Source organism: Candida parapsilosis, contig 006372 (assembly GCF_000182765.1).
Source record: "Candida parapsilosis strain CDC317 annotated contig 006372".
In the NCBI taxonomy this organism is placed as follows: domain Eukaryota; kingdom Fungi; phylum Ascomycota; class Pichiomycetes; order Serinales; family Debaryomycetaceae; genus Lodderomyces; species Lodderomyces parapsilosis.
Window position 1 is genome coordinate 10,067 of NW_023503283.1, and position 20,857 is coordinate 30,923.

General features: G+C 40.1%; 4 protein-coding genes across 4 annotated transcripts; 2 read left to right on the top strand and 2 right to left on the bottom strand. All coding sequences in view use genetic code 12, as the record gives it.

The window, feature by feature from the left end:
- Window positions 1–51: 51 nt before the first annotated feature.
- Window positions 52–14,592, bottom strand: MDN1 (AAA family ATPase midasin; the record flags this gene model as incomplete). Its single annotated transcript, XM_036810871.1, has 1 exon — window positions 52–14,592. The coding sequence occupies one exon, from the start codon at window positions 14,590–14,592 to the stop codon at window positions 52–54; it is 14,541 nt and encodes a 4,846-aa protein (XP_036667365.1).
- A 662-nt stretch (window positions 14,593–15,254) lies between these two features.
- CPAR2_400050 (uncharacterized protein) lies at window positions 15,255–16,406 on the top strand (the record flags this gene model as incomplete). Its single annotated transcript, XM_036810872.1, has 1 exon — window positions 15,255–16,406. The coding sequence occupies one exon, from the start codon at window positions 15,255–15,257 to the stop codon at window positions 16,404–16,406; it is 1,152 nt and encodes a 383-aa protein (XP_036667366.1).
- Window positions 16,407–16,433: 27 nt separating this feature from the next.
- RAT1 (ssRNA exonuclease) lies at window positions 16,434–19,334 on the bottom strand (the record flags this gene model as incomplete). Its single annotated transcript, XM_036810873.1, has 1 exon — window positions 16,434–19,334. One exon carries the CDS (start codon window positions 19,332–19,334, stop codon window positions 16,434–16,436), a length of 2,901 nt encoding a protein of 966 aa, XP_036667367.1.
- A 764-nt stretch (window positions 19,335–20,098) lies between these two features.
- Window positions 20,099–20,845, top strand: GRX3 (monothiol glutaredoxin; the record flags this gene model as incomplete). Its single annotated transcript, XM_036810874.1, has 1 exon — window positions 20,099–20,845. The coding sequence occupies one exon, from the start codon at window positions 20,099–20,101 to the stop codon at window positions 20,843–20,845; it is 747 nt and encodes a 248-aa protein (XP_036667368.1).
- Window positions 20,846–20,857: the final 12 nt, after the last annotated feature.

Below are 20,857 nucleotides of genomic sequence, written 5' to 3' on the forward strand. Positions count from 1 at the left end.
AGGTTTGGGGATTTTTGCTAGAATCACATTTTAATTACATTTCTATCAACTCTATACTGTAGATATCTCGGTAAAGTATTGACGAAGAATAGTTGATAGCATTTCTGGTAACTCATTGATATCCTTAACAATGACATAAAACTCAAATGGGAAACTATCAAGATACTTGTCCACCTTCAAAACCAATTCACCAGTATTTTCATCAGTCTCGTATCTCACCTGTTGCATATCCATAATTGATTCCTTCAGATTGATTCCATCAATAACAACAAACACCATCATAATCTTTTCATCTCTTGCCTTTCTCACCATGCGCATAATATTCTCATGACTTTCACAAACACCATCACTGATTATGATTTGCAACTGCCACAAATCAGCTTTGTTTTCAAACTTCTCATCCTCAAATATCTTCAACGATTCATTACACAATGCCTTGATATCTGTTCGTGATTGTTGAAAATCAAACCACTGGAAGATTCTGGCACCAGTTTCGTTATTGGCATTAAATGGCTTATCAAATGGATGCACAATTTTCACATCTTCTCCGAATCGAACAATGGACAATCCACCGCTTTCCAACTGACTCAATGCCTTGGATACCAAAGCAATACTGTTGAGTGCCAATTTTGATGAGTTACTTTCAGTCATTGATTTGGAATCGTCAACAGCAATCATGATTTGATACTCACGCTTGGAAGGCTTGGTTCTTCTCAACCAAATCTTGTCCTTTTTGAAATCAGATGCAATATAAGGAATAATTCGTTTCATATTCAATCTTTTACCAGTCTTGTAGTCACCACGTAACTTGGTACTCAAGGTGGGTTCCAAAATCAACCTCAATTGCTCACAAAGGCCAGAAGCCAACTCTTGTGTTGCCAATTCACTCTCTTTCCACAACTTCCGTGCCTCTTCTAACGACAATGGAGGTTCATCATCAGTAATGGCGTATTTTTCAATCATTTCTTCAATTTCTTCTTCCTCTTCATCGTCATCATCGAATTCCATAGTTGGCTTGCTTATCAGTTGATCCTTCTCATCAATGATTGCTGCATCTTCAACCGCCATTTGTGCAGCAGCACCATTATCGTCACCACCCTCTTCCACTTCTTCATTGTCATCCATCTCAGGTGCTTCAGGATTGTTTGCATCTTCAGCTTCTTTACTAGGCGCTTCCTCCTTTTCTTCATCATCAATTGCCATATCCTCATCAATGGAGTGAATTTGGTCTTTGTTGGCAGCTCCAAGTGCCTGCAAGTCATCAGCATTTGTGTCTGGATTGTGTTGAAACTCATTCATGTTTTGATTCGCAGATTGCTCATTCGTCTCATCATTGTCTTCTTCAGCTTCAAGAATGTCTTGCCTTCGACGATGAAATTCTTTTAAGGAATCACCAATTTGTTTAAGAGACTCGTTGGCTTTGTCATGTACTTCATCTTCAATTGTCATTTCATTCTTTTCTTCTGCTGCTGAATTGTCGTTCCCAGCAAGGGTTTCACCTTGTTCATCATTGTTGGGTTCGTTTTCTGCTCCATCTCCGGATTTGCCTGCTTGCTGTTCTGTTGCTGCATCCATATCCACATCCTCTTCATTGTCCATGTCAGCCGACCCATCAGCACCGTCTATCGCGTTTGAGTCTTCATTGGGTTCTTTGCCACTTTCATTTTTATCTTCACTCTTGTCGCGCTCTTGATCTTCCATTTCTTCATCAATCTTGTCCTCAAGTTCAGCACCAGCTTCTTCTTCAACCTCGTTCTCGTTCTCCTCGCTCTCAGAGCGTTGGTTGTCTTCTTCATCATCCTCTGGGTTCTCTGCAGTTTCATTTTCTTCGTCAACTTCGTCCTTGCTTACATCCTCTTCAACTTGCATTTCATCCTTGATTTGTGTATCTTCATTCAACTCATCATCACGCTCATCTTCCAATTCATCCTCACTTTCTTCTTGAGCCTCGTCATCATCACCATCAATATTGATATCATCAGGGAGCTCCAATGCTTCCGATTCCGGTACGTTATCCTCCAATTGATCACCTTCTTGGTTGTCAACTTTATCCTCCTGTTCGCCGACATCTTCATCCTCCTCCTGTTCGCCTTCATCATCCTCTTTAGCCTCACCATCATCTTTTGGCTTTTGGTCCTCCTTAGCCTCTCCTTGTTCATCATCCTCTCTTGCTTCCATTTCATTGTCATTGCTTGAGTTTTCTGGCATCTTATCCGATTCCTTCTCTTTCTCATCCTTGGCCTCCTCGTCCCACATTTTTTCATCAACATTATTTGGATCTAACTCATCCAAGTCATCGACTTCTTCATCAAGATCTTCTTCATCTTCATCATCACCTTCACCTTCATCATCTTTATCCTGATCAGACAAATCCTCTAGTTCACCAGCCATATCGCCTTCCATCTCCACCGCATCATCCTTCTCGTCTTGCTCCTCATCATTCTTTTGTTCATCGTTGGGATTTTGTGCATTTTCAGTTAAATCATCATCTTCTTCGACATCATCATTGTTATTCTGAGCACCTTCACCATCACCCAACCCAGTTCCATCATGCAAGTTGTTGTCATCCTTTTGTTCTTGTGGCGACTCTGGGGAACAGAATCCCTTGGTGGCTAACGAGTAAAGTAATGTTGAAAAAATGAATGTAGCTTTGGACAAGTTTTTGTAGTTGGTCCTAGCTTTATCAAACACAATTGAGCACAATTGAAAATAGTTTTCAACCAATGGGAAGGTGAATGCAGCCAACGAAGCAATCAATGGAGATTGATCAACGGTCATGGTACACATTTCAATGCATCTCTTTAATTTTGCCGTAATCGCCTTGATATGCGTGAGTTTTATATATTCAGACACTTTCGCCTGCGCTTGAACTAACCAACCCTTTTCGTCAGTTTCTACCACTGTCTTGCAACATTCGGTAATCTTCTGAACAGCAACAAGGATCATTGACGACAATTTTCTAAACTCCACTTCACAATCCTCGATTGATGATGTACCGGGTGTATCGCTGCCAATCTCAGAGAGTGTGACATTTCCATTCAACCAATTCAAGACAATATCAGCAACGAATTGTACATTTGAGTTCTCTCTTTTCCATACGTCCAACGCATTTCTCAAACGAAGTTCAAATTCATCATACTCTTGCAAGGTTTTTTCATTCGACGTACTGTAGACCAATGACTCTGACTCAAAGGGCGGATACGTCTCCAATTCTCTCTTTAATTCTTCAAAAGTGCTAGTGGCAATGGTGGAGGTGAATTTGCCAATAGCATTACAGGTGCTGATGGCATAATCCAACAATTTGGGCAACCACTTTCTCCTAATTCTAACATTTTTGACAGAACTTTTGTAGAATTCAGTTGAGATTAGTTTCTCATTATCCATCTTAGCTAAAGTCAACATATCACCTGAATACCCCTGCAACATTTGATATTCATCATTGAATTTGGCAAGTGGTGAACGTTTAACAATCAACCAATGTATTAAATTCTCAGCTGCTGATAATCCCTTTTCGAGGTCTGCCACCGCAACATCCTCACACGGAGAGCCAACAGCAGCTCTTAATCGGGGCAACAAATCCAAGATTCTGAAATAAATGCTGTCGCATCCTTCCAAAAACCCACCAAAGATACTTGAGTTTGCAATAATCAAGTTCACTGATTTCTGGGTTGCAAGTATATCCGCTCTCATACTTGTCTTCAAGCCAGACTGTCTAACTTCACGAATAGTATCACTAAGCAACTTCAGCTTTTGCGTCTTCAATGCTGCAACCGACTTCTTGTTTCCCTCATTCAACACCCTTGGCGTCTCACTTCGAAGTGTATCAGCAGCGCGAGCCGTTTCCTCAGCGAAATCCAACAACTGGGGCAATTCTTCACTTTTAACGCCATCCAAATAGACTTTGAAGTTCTTTTTGATTATGGAGATGTCTTGCAATCTCAGTGGTCTTTGGTTCCATGTGGTGATGGAGGAAAGCATGCCATAGTTGCCTTCAAAGTTGAATGGTACAATTACCGGAAGTTTCAATTTCTCAATGTCTTTCATAGGCTGCGATAAGCCTTGTTCTATTATTGGTTGAACTGGGGTGCTCAACACATCACGATACTTCCGCACAATCTTGTATAGACTATTGTGAGACTTTTTGGCACTTTGCTTCAAAGCATCAATATTGACATCCTTCCAACTTGCCAAGAGAATAACCTCATCAATATCTTTTTGCAATTTTGCTCTCTTTGCTGTCATGTCCTCCTCTATGATTGGTTCGAATTGAGAGTAGAATTTTATGAAATTGTCCAACGCCATGACAATTGGATGTGACTTGTGTATTTGTGATCCATGATTCTTGAATGCTTTCAATAAATTCAACCTAAAAGTGAATTCTCCGTAGGAAACTTTGCTCATGAAAACATTTAAAGCTGACAAAATATTCACCACTTGGTCTTCATCCTCTCTATTGTCCAAAATTGGAATCATAATAACTTCAAGTAGATGGAACCACCATAATCCAATCTTTTCACCACACGATGCCTCTTCATGATCAAACAAACTCTTCCAAGTTGACAACTCCAACTTTCTCCATGAAACCATCAATTCAGTCAATTGCATGTATTTAGTTGCTAGTGAAGTTTGGCTTGATGAGTACTTTTGCCATTCTGCAATGTAGGTGTAAATCTGTTCCAACTTCAGCAAAAATCTACCCAAGGGTAAACCTATTGGGAATGCCATGAACTCGGTAGTGGCAAAGGCAATGTTTCTTAAAGTAGCATGTTCTGGCCATTGCTCAAGCATCTTTTTGGTGAACGAGTGTACACTTGCAATGATCTTTACTGCCTTCCGTACTTCACTTGGGTTGCAATCTTTATAAAAGTGGAAGCATTGGTTTGCCTGAGACAAATTTTCGCTAACGGAATAGGCTGAACTTATAATTGTCGATAAAGAAGACGAATTATTCGTTTCTGTTTTCAAACTTGATGTCGTCAATTTATCAAACAATGCGCAACCTCTCTTCAGCAAAGCATCAGCTCCAAGTTGCACACCATACACGTAGTTGTTAATATAAGAAACAGCAATATCACGGTGAATTTCCTCAAAACCTTCATTTTTGCTCATACCAGTGTCCTTCAAATCTACCACTTCATCAAAATCAGGAAACAATTTTTGAAAGTCATCCTCAACATGATCCTCCTCATCTTTGTATTTGAACATGCTTTCCTTTTGTGCTTCCATTTGATCCTCTCGCATCTTGCGAAGTGACCATCTATAATACAAAATCTTGATGGCTTTTCCAACAATATCGATTTCGTGAATTTCTCCTTCTTCAAAGCCAAGAGTCATGAAAAATGACATAATTTCATCAGCCCTTGGATCATCCACTGTCAACGTCTTTGTAAATTCCTGTGCATTGGCAAACTCAGATTCCACTCTTGTAGGCGTCAAAATTTCAACGGTGTTTATCAACCAATCTTTAGAAAATTTCTCCTGTAAGCGTTTCTCATTCTCAAACATAACCAATTCGAAACCAAATTGCAACGCATATATGTACCCAAGTAGTATATCATTCAAGTCGGAGTATTCAAGAAAATTCAGTTTTATTCGTTGTGCAAACTTGGAAAGATTGTTCTGAAGGAGGTTTAACTTCCCCTTTGCCGAGGGAGAGCCTTGCTCAATGTCACTCAACAATTTGCAAATGGTCTCGAAATTGAGACTCGAATCCAACATGGCATTCCATTCGTCAATCAAACCATCAATTGAATCTGTTCCTCGGTACACTTTTGGAGTTTCAGGCTCAGTTGAATCCGTTAGATCCTTCAATGTCGACTCCAAATATATTGGTTCATCTCCGCTCATAACCTCTCTCGAATGTTTCCAAGAATCTCGAAGACCAGCGAGATGCGACATGCGAGCTGAATAAACCTTCGAAATGACATACTCTCTAATGGCTGGGTCTTTCGGCACATTAGGCAAATACAACTGTATGAGTCCAACTGCAAACAAGATCCACGCTTTTCCCAAATCGGTTAAGCAATTCAGTTTGAGCAAGGTAAACACTGGAACTAAAAATTGCTTAAACACATGTGCAACCTTGGAATCCAACTTGGTAAGTTCTTTGACTTCATTTTCTCCCCACATTAACCCATGCGACAACCATGTATGCTTCAACCACGCTCTCAATTTACCGGTAAAAACAACTCTCTGATCTGACAATAAGTGATTTGATGTTTCAATCAACGATCCGATTAGGAGCTTCAAATCTTGTATTGTTTCATCAACGTGACTAGCTGCTGTCGCGTGTAAATTAGTTATCTTTCCTAATGTAGTGGCAAGCAAATTGCTTGAAAACAATGCTGAAATTCTTGATTCAACTGGTTCGCTCTTGCTCCACAAATCTTCAAGTATGGAGGGAAAAGGACATATACTTTCACCTAGCACAATTGATTTCAACGACCTTTCTGAAAACATGTACAATTCCTTCAATTTTTGGTTATCACCCATACTTTCTGAAAAGTCACATACGTAGGTGAATTCCAATTCAAAGTTGTTCTGACGATGTATATCAAGGGAGACGTTAGATTTAAGGTCATTCAATGTTGCGCACACTTTTGACAAGACCAAATTCAAATCATCCTCTTTGTACTCATTCAGGACAATCGCAGTGTATAATTGCGAGAAAGCCACGACGAGATCTTGTATAATAGTGGAGGCACTAATGGACTGCCTTTTGGACACATAATCGAGATCATTCATAACTCCGTAAACAGTTTTCAAATACTCCCACCCTTTCAAAGACAGTGGGTATTTTCCTCTAAAATTTTCCCAAATCAAATCCATTGACAATCCAGATGACAACTCCAATCCAGTATCAAGCAAAGCCATTGAGGATTCTAGGACGCCACCATCCGCATGCACTACATCGGAATTACTTTCGCACCATCTTTTAAGTAGTTCTTGATAAACTCTGATTTTCGATTCATTTTGTTCCTTAGATGTTTCAAGTAAGGCTTTGGATATAACAAGCAAATCAAAAACAGAATTGAACACGCTCAAGGAAAACATATGAGAGTGATCGCTTGAGAGAACCTGTACGACAAAAGCAAACAATCCTTGAAGGAGTTGATACACCCCAAGTCTTGGTTTGAATTTCAAGTCTCTTCCACGATAAACTGCCGCCGACCTTTCAAGATATGTTAGCTCACCTATCTTCTTGTTCATGGCATCCAATTCAACACTTTTCAACAGCGAACCAATCTTTCTAACCTCATTCACTGCTTCAAACAACATCGTCGACTCACTAGATGCAAGAAGTGCATGACCAGGGACAAGCGATGATATTAATGTAATGTTGATCAATGGATGAATTGCTTGATGGACACCAAAACCCATTTCTCCACCCAAAATGTCGCCTGCGATTTTGCTTGCAGATTCGTACAAGTCAAAAGCGGCCCCTTCCAACCCAAACTGGTGGAAAAGTGCAAAGTTGTCAAGTACCAGTTGTGCAACTTTCTTGCTGTTTACACTAAACTCAGGTGATATGCAAACAAAATCCTTCCATTTTTGAAGCAAACCTAATGAGGAAAAAGGGATAATACTCCAGATTGAGGTAATATACGATGCCCCATTTTGTAGGGTATCTTCGACAAGGCTGAAATTGCCCATCTCTGTACACCTGTCGTATCCATAAATGGCTGTTGGCACGTGATTATCAGACAGAAGCTCATCTATATCATCAATACCTAACACCTTTCGATCAAACAAAGTGGCACGTGCTCCGAGCGCATCCATATAAACTTCCACACCTCTATTTCTCATGGCTCTCGAAAGTTCTCCATACTTGGGATCCACCGTCAAGAATAGTTTAAAGTTAGGATGAGGCTTGATCACTCTTGGCTCACCATTTGCAAGGGTACATTCATTCACGATCAATGTCCCATTAGTTTCTAATAATGAATTCAATCTATCCAAGACGGATGGGGGGCACAAATTGGCATTATCAAGCACCAACCATCGTCCTTCCTCCACCGCTTGCACAAGTAGACCATCGAACCACTCAAACTTTAATGAGCTTGGTTGTGAAAGTTTCGAAAGCAATGATTCTGAAGTGGAAAGAATATCTGACTCGAAAAGCCCGGAAATGGTAAGCAAGAGTTTATGAAAGTGGCTGTAGTTATCTGTGGTGACAGTACCGGACGAGATTCTATCAATAACATTCAAAGCTTGGGAAATGTCCAAAGTATCTGACCTTACTTTTGAGACCACAAGTTCACTTAAAACGACATAAAGGTGATTCAAAAATTTGTGAAGTGCTCTTGACAAGTCCGATTGTTCATATCCACCAAGAATATCCATAGAGTCCACATCACTATTCATGGAAAATTCGTCCAATTTGGCTCCTAAAATATTAGCCAAGTAACGGATCAAACACGTCTTTCCGGAACTAGTGGGCCCAGTCAATATCATCGGCATATTGTACGTGACACAACGCAATGCTGTTTCCATGATACCAAAATTGCACTGCAAGGGCAAAAGATTATCACCATTGTTGTACTGCATCAAATTGTTTCTTGTCACCAAAGCTGAGCCTGCTTGAATAAAAGACGGAGCTTTATTGAAATAATTGTCTCTCTTTGCAAATGAGCCAAATGACCTTACAAATAGCTGTTCAGCCCGAGTGCGGTCTCCAAAATTTCTAAATCTTTGGCAAATAATCATATTAATAAAGTCATCAATTTGTGTGTCAACTTGCAAATTCTTTGCCGTATATAATCCCAACCATCTCAAAGAGTCACGTAGGTTAAACTCCCATGGACTTCCAGAGTGACCCCATAGTTTCTTCACAACCACTTCATCTTCAATAGAAGACATAAACTCAATCAATTTTAACGACAGAGCGGAATCCACCAGTGGATAAACATGCAGTAAAATGAAATTGAGATCCTCAGCTTTCAAAGTATCCACATAAACGACGCTGAATCTATTCACAAATGACTTGGGTAATCCCTTTCTGCCACCACCTTGATACTGAGGATTTTGTGCTGCGAAGATTTTGAAATCGGGATGCTTTTTAAAAGATTTGCCCAATTCTGGAATATAAGCTTCACCTCTGTGATCCAAACAAGCGTTTAAACCTTCAAGAACGGATTGTGAGGCCAAGTTCATTTCGTCAAGTAAAATCCATTCGCCTCGTTGCATGGCACGTAAAAATGGCGCGTCCCTCCAAGCAAACTCTCCAGCTTTACCATTTTCTGCAGGTGCATCGGACCCAAACAAATCAACCAAGTCTGTTTGCTCTGATAGATTGATACGAATGAGGGTGTTTCCAGTTGCACTCGCCATTGCCGTAATCAAACTGGTTTTACCAACTCCAGGACTACCTTCCAACAAGATCGGTTTATTAACTTGCATAGCTCTGGTAACCTTCATGGCATTTGTTGCTGTAGTTGGTGCATCTAAACTGAAGGAATGGAACTTTTCATTGGTGATCACTCTGGGGATATGAAACAACCCTGCATTGAACGAATCTTGAGTCACCGTAACTTCGATTTTCTGAGTGATGAACCCAGAAAGCTCAACATTTAAAAACTTTGACAACACTTCAACACACTTTTGCTTCATTATGTCAAGAGTTTCAGAATTTTCAGCCAAGTAGGCGGTGTTGTTGGTTCCCAATGCATCAATGAATACCATAGCCGCACCGTTCAATAACGCGGCCGGGGCGCCCAAATACCCGTGTGATGTATTAATAAAGTCAACCCATGCCAAGATATCTCTAATGGAAATGACACCACTCACTGTGCTTCCACCTCCAAATTCCATGGCATACCACTCGGAAAATTTCACAATTGCATTTGCAAGCTCTTTCACTTGAAGCCTAGATTGCACAATCTTGAAAACATCTTGAAAATCCTCCATGGATGGCACCCAAAGCTCAGTGAATCTATTCCTCAAAGCAGGTGACAACTCCTTCTTTCCGTAATCACCACCAGGATTCATAGTGGCAAAAAATTTGAAATCGTTAGCAGCAATCACGTGAGCATCATGTGACCCTTTTTCAGCAAGCAATAAACTTCGTTCGGGTTCAAGAACTGAATTCAACCTCTCCAATACGGAATCGTCAGCTAATGAAATTTCATCGAGAAGAAAATAATTACCAGTCTTCATCGCCGTGACCAACGGTCCATCATTCCATGCAAACAAAATCGAATTCAAGTTGATTTGCTCTTCGATGATTGCCGAACTTTCAACTTCGGAATTGCTTGTCTTTTCCTTGTAAGCTTGTATCAACTCTGCAAGCGTCCAGTTAGCCAAACCTTCTTCGTTGCCACTCTCGGTTAAAAAATTGACAAGATTTCTTCTTAAATCGTGCTGTATACTGCTCTTGTTTCTGACTGGCCTTTGACTTCCTAGTAAATCACCAGTTTCAGTGTTTTGGTGGGCATTGACCACAATCAATTCCTTGGAGAAGTAGTTGGCAATTATTTGACAGATGGTGGTCTTACCGCAACCAGTCTCTCCAACCAATAGCAACGGTTCATTATACTTGACCGAGGCGAGAACCAATATCGCTAAACGGCGCATGGCTCTGGTCCAAACGACACCTGTTTCTTGACCAGTCAAACTCTCGAGGTCAAAGTTATCATAATAAGCTTCCATGTCCAATTTGACTTTCATAACTTTCTCTATGGCTTCTTTGACAACTTTCTTCTCCTCATGCTTACGGACCCGCTCTGCCAAAAGCATGTAACCATTTATGGCCAACTCTTCGTACCCAACAGCTTCCCTTTGTGCCCAACGAAACAAATCCCTCAACGTTGCAAATGAGTTTTTTTGCTCAAACAATCTAGTGGATTGACGTTGTACGGTTAATTGCTTGTAAACGTCGACAATTCTTTTGGCATAGGTTGGAGCAATCTGGCACCTCTGTTGCAAGATAATCTCCAATTCGTCTTGTGGAATGTCGTCAAAATGAAGTTCCAAAAATCTATTACGAAATGCACGCGAAAGGACTTTTCTACCACCATACAAACCTGGTGGGTTTTGCGTAGCAAATAGCATAAAATCTGGATGTGGTTTTACAACCTCCTGGGTTTCCGGAATAAATAACTCACGGTTGTCATCTAGCAATCTATTCAAAGCTTCCAACACATCAGTTGGAGCGAGATTCAACTCATCCAAAACTATCCAATAACCTCTGCGCAAAGCTTCGACCAAGATACCCTCCTGGAAAACCAATTGTCCTTTAGAGTTACTGACATAAGTACCCAAATACTCTTGAAGATCAGTATGCTCGTGGTTGTTGATACGAACAAATTTGTGACCGGTTATGTTTGCCAAGTAATTAATCATTGAAGTTTTACCAGCGGATGTAGGACCTTGAATCAACACCGGAAATCTTCGACCAGCGGTAGCCCTTACCAAGTTCATTAAGTTCTTTTCCACAAATGGAGTTATGATGTAGTTGGGTTGAGGGACAACGTCATTGGGACCGTGTTTCATCCAGTAGTGTTTGAATTGGACAAAGCTCCCCGCATCATGAGGGGGCGGAGGTGGAATTTGACTCATGACGGAATTCATATTCTTCAATTTCCCAACTGTGTAATTAACGATTTCTGGTTTGAGTAGGTTTTCTGAATCAGCATCCAATAATGTCAAAAACGTCATGCAGAAACCTTCATACAAGGACCTTCTGAGACCATAAATTGGAACTATATCAGTAACATAAACCAAAGTTCTCGTCAACGTACGAATACTAAAGTGCGGTCTTTGATTTGCACCATCAACAATCTTGTTCTGCTCAGACAAAGATTTCGCCTTCAAATATAGCTCTGCAATATCGTTGATCACTATATCATCTCCAACTGAGTACCGCCCGATGTACTTGTCGATAATCCTCAAAAGATCTTGGTAGTCTCTGTCAGGAGAATGAACATAAATTTCTGTAAACTTGGACCTAATGCTTACGGGAAGGTCTCTTTTTCCGACATCAGTGGAAGGGTTCATACACCCAAAAAGTCTGAAATCAGGATGAACTTTTATAGGATCCGTATCACCTCTTTCTGACAATAAAATGGATCTCTGCTCCGAGGAATCGTTCAATAAATCAGCAATACTCTCCAAAGTGTCTGAGCTTGCCAAATTGATCTCATCAAGCAAGAGCCAGTCGCCATTCTTGATTGCTTTCACCAAAGAACCTTCAACAAAGTTGAACACAAATGAATGATCAGTTGTCGATGCAGTGACTTCGAAATCCTTCAACATCTGGTTGAAGATAGTCCATTTTTGCAAAAGAAAATCTGGATCCACTGCCTTAAATTTTCTCTTTTTTCTTGGAGCACCATCAATATCTTCTTGGGGTTCCTTCTTAGAAAGCACATCTACAGCCAGTTTATATGCTTCTGTCCACAATTTCAACACATTTCTCCACTGCCCACTATTGAAACACCGCAACAAAACTTTGTTGAACCTTTCATTTTTCTTTTCTGAAAACGTTGCCAAAAACAAAGGCTCGAAATATTCTTGAACACCAACGGCAATGAGTTTGGTATTTACAGGCTTATAACCACCCAATAAATCACCAGATTCTGTTTGTTGAGAAACATTAATCACAGTTAATTTTTTGCCCAAGAGTTTTGCAACGTGCTGGACAATTGTGGTTTTACCAGTACCAGTTTCTCCCACGAGTAATATTGGCTCGGTCATGCTTAATCCAACACCGATCTGTTCCATTAAGTGAAGGGCGTGATTGGTTCTGGCAAAGGATGACGAGTCCGACTTTTTGCCACCAGATTTCAAAGTTGCCCTTCCTATTTTCACAACGTTTGTATCGGCTTGGAACAATGGCGTGTGTTTTGATACAAAATGGTTTATTCTCAGTTGTGGCACTTCAAAACTTTCCCCTATAAATTTGGTCAAGAATTCCAAAGCTTGGGGTTCAACAATTGCACTTCCAAAGCAAGACACGGCTTCTGCAAAGATGTTGTCATATACAGATGTCTCCAATGATTGATCGGGTTGTGTAACTCCCTCTAATATGAGCAATCTATTAACTCTGGCGCAAAATTTAATCAAATCTTTGGTAGAAATTATTCTTGGTAAACTTCCTTTGTTTAGCGAAACAAAAGCCTTTTGGTTGTAGAACCGCAAAACCTCGAAATAACAGTTCATAATTTGATCAATGAACTTTGCAAGAATTGGAAATTTGGCGCATAGGATTGTATTCAATTCTTCCGAAGAAGGGGTTTCCAAGTTGACAACTTTCCAAAATCTTGCCCCAATGAGATCTGGAACCACTCTATTCTTATCTTTCAGCCTTATAGTTGAGAACAATTGAAACCCATTCTTGGCTTTGATCACCTCACCACGAGATGGTATACTAAGCGTTCTCTTTTCCAACAACGTCAACAATATAGAAAGAATTTCTGTTGGTGCTTGATCAATATCCTCAATTAATACCCATTTTCCTTCCTGGACTGCGGAGGTCAACACACCCGTATTCCATTGGAAAGTTCCTGGTTTTTCACCCGAGGTGTAGGTACCAAGTAATAGCTTGGCGTCGGTTTGTTCTCCCAAATGGATCTTGACAATGGAGTCAGAACAATGCAAATCAGCAGCCAATTTGTTGATTAGAAAGGTTTTACCCGACCCAGAATCTCCCACGAGCATCACTGGCTGGTTTAGTTGGATGTCAACGGCCAAAGTCCTAAGGGCTTGGACAGATGTTTTGGTGGGAACAAAATCAGTTCGGTTTGTTTCAAAAGAAGCACCTTTTGCTAATCTCGGTACCAAGACTCCACATACTGAAACTAAAAGCGTTGACGACAACTCTGTTGGGGAAATAAAGATGGAGTCTGGTAACATATCATGTGGGAATTCCATATGTGGTAAGCTCTTGAAATTCGATATTCTTTTGGCTTCTGATAAGGTAAGAAATCGATAATTGAGTGACCCCGAACCATATTTGGAAACGAGCTCATCTCCATTCGCGTATTTCTCCAACATTTCATTCCTTGACAGTTCTGACGCCAGAAGATAAATGGTGAGAATTTCGACACACAAGTATTTGGCAACTTTGGATTGACTACTGGATTCGAGAATTTTGTATATTACTTCTGGATTGATGTACTGTTGGAATCTTTCTGAATTGAAGTGCATCGTGCGATAGTATGCTAGGAGTATTGCCTCTACTTCGAGTGCTTCTGCGGCATCGATTTTTAACCATGGGTTGAAGTTTTGTAAAAAATGCTCAAACAAGTTCAATATTTCCGGTGCAATGTCAAGTAATAATGAAAGTTTTGACAAGACGATACACCCATGGACATTATTGCTTTGAAAGCTTTTTGTATATTCTTTTTCAAAAATGGAGGTATTTTGAATCAATCGGGCAACAAGTTCTAAGAATATCGGCTTGTAACAATAGTATGCAAAGGGTGGATTCTTTAATACGTTTAATGACAAATGATTTAGATTTTCATTGACAGATAGTTCATTATTGAAATATAATGGCTCTTCCGGAAGATGATTCTCTGGATACAGTGAGCGATAAACTCTATTGGCATTCCGGACGGTGGCTAAACTTAGATAAATACTGTCACTCGTCATCACGAAATGCGAATACAAATAAATGATTGGAGTTGATGGATATAGAAACCTTGCGTTATCCAATGACCTTTTGAATATATAACAATTTGGTTAAATCTGTCCTGTTGTATATATGACGAATCTGCCTTTACTATTGTTTGACTGAAAAAGGATGAAGTTTTTCGATCTTCTGCGATGAGGATGAGCTGAAGAGGTAGCGCCAAAATAAAAGCTGTGAGAATCTCTCCATCAAAGGAGTGCATGCCAACAGCACTATCATCCCAGTCAGTTGTCTCTTGTTGTTATCGACTAAAAGAATTCAGTATCTCGTCTGAAACTAGGGAACTCTTTTGACCTGTTGTGGTTATTACAGAAGAATCATGATGGGAAAACCGCGCCGCAATTTATCTCAATAATTGTGTTTTAAGAAGCAAAGCAGAGTCGGGTGAATCTGAGATATATCGCAGTAAAGAAAAGTCGATGCACTTTGCAACAACTTCATCTTTGATTAATAACGGATCACTGTTTTAAAGACCAATGCGCTAAGGGGAATGATTTACAATTTCTGAGCCCCCAAAGATTCGCACTACCAAAAGTGCAAAGATAAGAACCACAGTTTTTCTAAACATACTGCAAAACACAACACTATTCCTCCTTTTCTACCATCACATCTACATCGCGCAATGTCACATAAGATCTACTTTGAGCCCAATCGGCTTGTAATTGAATTGATCCAGGATGACGCTTCTTATACCTACAAGGAAACACAAGTAGATAAACTGGATGCCACCACCACAGTCGTCAAATCACTCCCTAAAAGCTTGATAGAAAAAGGTGTGTACATCATTGACTCAATTAATTCAGGCATTGGCAGATCTGATGAAAGAAACCTCTACACTCGCATAATCAAGCCCTTGTTTGAATCGTTGTGCATAAAGCATCGCCATTTCAAAACGGAGAATGCTCGTTCAATCAGTGAGTTTGCCTCAAACTTTCAAGATGTGGACGCCACAGTCGTCTTCCTCAGTGGAGATACGTCAATTACTGAATTTATAAACGCATTAAATCCATCAGGTTCAGGCTCTATTTCTATAATTCCTATCCCTGTTGGAACTGGAAATAGTTTTGCTTTGTCCTTGGGGTTGACAGACCCGATTTCGTCTATTGTGCGGTTGCTTCAAACAGAAACAGTGTCTCCTTTGTATCTATACACAGCTGATGTCCCCAGTGGCACTCGGTATTTAGTGCAAGACGAATTTCAGGAGGAAGTCGTTTCCCCAACACATTTCATTGTTGTTTTCTCGTGGGCGTTTCATGCAAGTTTAGTTGCTGACAGTGACACCCCAGAATTACGCAAGTATGGAATCGAAAGATTTAAAATCGCTGCGCAGAATAATTTGAGTAGAGAACAAAAATACGAAGCTGACCTTTTAATCAATGACGAAGTTATTGGTGGTCCCTTTGCGTACTGGGTGCTAACTCCCTCTAAAAAATTTGAACCAACTTTTGATATTTCACCCGAGGGTGATATTTTTGATGACAATTTATACTTGATTGCTTTTCGCACCAAGCCAAACGATAACAGCTACATCATGGACATCATGAAACAAGTATACGATGGCGGTAACCACATAAATAACCCAGATGTGATTTATCGCGAAATCAATCCGAAGGACAGAGTACAATTGAAATTAAAGAACTCAGAGGACTTGCTCAAGAGAAGGTTTTGCGTAGATGGAAGTATTATTGCCCTTACTGATGCTGAAAAAAACAGTATCACAATTCAGGTAAAAGACAATACATTAGGTAAGTGGAAGTTGTTTATATTACATTAACTTTTTAGATATTATAATACAACGATATTATCTATAGCCATTTCTACCAGCAGAACCAGGTGGTGGATAGTACCCACCATGAGCTCCATTGTTTCCACCCCGTGGTTGGTATGTCGACGCTTGAGCAAACTGATTGTAAGCTGCACCTTGGCTTGGATATGTTTGTCTTTGCATATTGCCATAAACGTTATTATACAATTGTGGTTGGCCATAAACATTTTGGCCATAAACTGAGTGTCCGGAACGGTTTTGTACCCCGTATGGATTGGCACTACCCCCATTTGGTACTCTATCATTCTTATTCCCATCTTTCAAGTGTTGCAAGCTGGAACGATAGCCGCCTCTTCTCATAGAGTACATTTTGAAAACCTCCTTTCCTTGAGGTCCATTGTTGACGTAATTACTAGCTTGAAAGTTGTTATTGAATCCACGATTCGTACCACGCATATCATTTGACAGAAGTTGGTAAAGAACTTCGTTTCGATCAGCCGTGGATAAAGCCGGTACCGCGGGGATATATCCATTCAAAATCATGGACTTTCCCCATGCCTTTTCTGGAAAGTGATACTCCACCTGCAAATAGTCTTTGTTGTCAATATTTGGCATATTGCCTTCCTTCAAGGGAAACTTGAATGTACCACTTGGATCAAATGGTGGGAACTTTATAGCCAACCCCGACAAGCTACTTTTCGCAAATGGAAACTTGATAGAGTCCAACTCATCTTTATAAAAAGCTTCAGTAAACTTTTTATAGTTTTTATTTTCGTTTGATATGAATAGCTCGGCCTGTTTGTTTGTGTTTCTTTCCTTTTCGTACTCAGTCAACTCTTCATACTTTCCTTGAACAGCATCTAGCAATCTCTTCTCATCTATGAATGGCAATAATGGTATCCCCTGCCAGCTCATTTTCTTCCCATTCATATCAATTTCAAACTCTTCTGGGTAGAACTCAATAATTTCACTATCGGGATCTTTCATCAATGCGTGAAACACTTCTGGTAAAGCATGACTCGAAGCAGCAGGAAGAACTGACATCAATTGCTCATATGGTCTGAATGGCTCACCCAAGTCAAACTTGATACCATCAGGGAACAATTCGTCCAAGTTGGTCATATCAGATGCAAATGGAGCATAGTGGTACGGATAGAACCATGTCCAAGATGGACACCCTTGATAATAGTACAATGCCACCCATGATATTCCCTCAATATAGCTCTTGACTACATTACGTCTCACCTGTTCCACCTCTTCATCGGTTTTGCAATGAAACTTAACTTGGTAATAACGTTTTTGATATCCTGGTTCATGTAATCGAATATCATCAACAGGTTCATCATAAATATCAACATCAACTTGTCTTTTCTTGAAATTCACTTGCTGAGGCTCTTCCAGGTCAGTACCACCATTTGACGCAGGAGTGGACACAGCACTAGATTCACTCTCTATTGGGGTAATCTCATTAAGTTGTTTCTTTGAATCAATCAATTTCTTGAGTGCAGCAGCCGCATCGTTATTAGCCATACCTGCGAGTGCAATTGTATCCCTGTTTTGAACAATATCCTTATTCGACAATTGTGCGTGACCTTCCACTACATTCCCACTTGTGTCCATTAGTGGTAAATTCTTATCTGGAACAACAGGAGCTTTGTCTTTTCCCTTGGTGACTTGTGACATGTATACACTTTTCAATGCCTTATCTTGCTCCTCTGCAACCTTCCGCCTTTTACGGTTATCTTCCCTTCTTTTTTCCATCGCAAATCTGTTTCTGAAAATCTCATCTTCTTTGATAGCCAAATCACCCAAAAGAACCTCAACACTTTGCAAGTTCAACTTTCCATCACACGTCAAGTAATCACGCAACCGAGGAAGACATTTTTTCCAACAACCGACTAGAGTATCAATACCATTATCCCGCACATCCAAACTCGGTAAATGAGGCAAGAAATCGTTACCAGCAAAAAAACAAATAAAAACCCAATCGTCAATCGCCCTCTCCAAATCAAAGGGAAATGAAATTTGTGGATTGTACAATTCAATCGCCAAGTATTCTCTCAAAACGTTGACATGTAACCACAAGAACGGCTTCTTTTTATCTCTTTCTTCAATCAATGAAAGTTGATCCTTGGACATCCCCACATGGTCGGATACTGTCATGTGTCTTTGTTGATTGGCAAAAACATCCTCTCTCAATACCCTAAAATGTGGTTCATGAGTGGCCAAACCAAGGAAAATCAAATCTGCATCTAAACCATATATGCAGTGCTTGGTGTTTGGATTGTATTGAGGGTCAGATCGCTGCGAACGAATAAAGCTCATCAACTTATGCTCACCTTCTCCGGGTACTGTAGCATCACTAATAATAACTTGCAAATTGGCCCACCCAGGATCGGTGCTTAGTTTATATGCAACCCAATACCTCAAAGCCTCGGCTAGTCGATCCATGAAAGGAGTTCCTGGAGTAATAGCGTTTGAATCCCATTGCTTTTTACCCTTGATTGCATCGTTGATCATCTCTCCACGGGCTTCCTTCTCCCGTATTTCCTTATCAATAGCCATTTGCTTGAATTTGGCATCCTGAGCAGATCTAAACCTTCTTGCTCTCTGTTGATTCATTTTAGCTCTTGGTGCAACTCCATCGACTGCAATCATGAGAACTTTTCTAGGACGTGCCATCATTAGCACTCGATCTGTGTATGTAAAAATATCCAAAAACATCTCATCCTCAGTTTCTGGAGGTCTTTTATGCTCCGGGTGTGAACATGGATGAACAATACCATTCATATCTAAATACAAATTGTCAATCTCTCCATTTGGATTAGGATCTTCATATTTTGCTCCTCCTATTTCATGCTCGTCTTCCTCTATCACTGGGGATATAATCTTGGGGTATTTTTTGGAAAGCCATCTGAATAATGCTGGCACTCCCATTGTTGATACTGACTATTGCAAAGGGCTTGATATCAACTGATAAATAAATGTTTTCTGTTTCTCGTGGTCGGGTATATGCTCAATTTTCCTTTTTTTCAAAAGATGCGAGCTACCCATATTTTGTGATGAGATTAAGACACTAACTACGCCAGGAGTATAAGATGCTGTTGATGAATGCTACTTTTGGTATGAGTACGAATGATGTAAGTTTCAAGAGTGCTCTGCTGGAAAGCTTGGTTTCTGAGAAGGCTAGTTGTAGACATGCGCCTTTGGTAAGTTTACAATACACTAAAGCATTGTGGGTTCCATTTCACAGTTGCTACTACCCGTATCCACCATAGAAATCAGTCTATTACCATTATTAACTTTAGTACCCAGTGGATGCCGAGAGTTCGGTGTGAAGGGATCTGGTGCTGCTCAATTTGCAGTTCCATATTGATGGATCCTGCATAATAGTAGCAAACGCCACATTAAAATTATATTGTGGCAACTAGCGCCAAAAAGAATCCGACAATTTCACAAGTCTACAGTAGAAGGGGTACGTACTACTTATGGTGTTAGCGTCTTTAAGCTGTAGAGTGTAAACTATAAGCGTTGGCTGGTCTAATCTACGTAAACACCTAGAAAATCGAGTAACAGGATTTGTAAAGCACGAAATTTCCCATGACGTTGATAATTTTTTTCCCTTTTACATTTTCATCACAATTTTACAAAATCTCTTCTGCTGAATCCCATCACCAAAACCGGCATATCTCCATAAAACAATGGGTGTTATAGAAGTTGAAAGTGAGCAACAGTTCACAGAACTAACCAAATCCAATGATTCCAAATTAATCGCTCTATACTTCCACACTCCGTGGGCAGGTCCATGCAAAACCATGAACCAAGTGTACAAGACATTGGCTGATTCCAAAGCTCAAGATCCATCAATACTATTTCTTTCCATCAACGCTGACGACTTGTCAGAGATTAGTGAGTTGTTTGATGTTAGCGCAGTGCCATACTTTATCCTAATACGTAAACAAACCATATTGAAGGAGTTATCCGGTGCTGATCCAAAGGAATTCATTGCGGCATTGAATCAATTTTCAGGTTCCAGTGACTATTCACAATCTTCAAATGTGTCCAATACACAAGCAACAAACTCTAACTTGAACGGAACACAACCAACGGCAGATGAACCAGCAGAGGAGACAGAAGAAGCGTTGAATGAAAGATTGACCAAATTAACCACTGCGGCACCAATTATGTTGTTCATGAAAGGATCGCCATCAAGTCCTCAGTGTGGATTTTCAAGACAACTCGTGGCAATATTAAGAGAACATCAAGTTAGATTTGGGTTTTTCGATATCTTGAAAGATGATTCAGTGAGACAAGGGTTGAAAAAATTTAGCGATTGGCCCACTTTCCCACAATTGTACATCAATGGAGAATTTCAAGGAGGATTGGATATCATTAAAGAGAATCTAGAGGAAGACGACCAGTTCTTTGAAAATGCATTAAACGCTTAGAGAATGTATAGG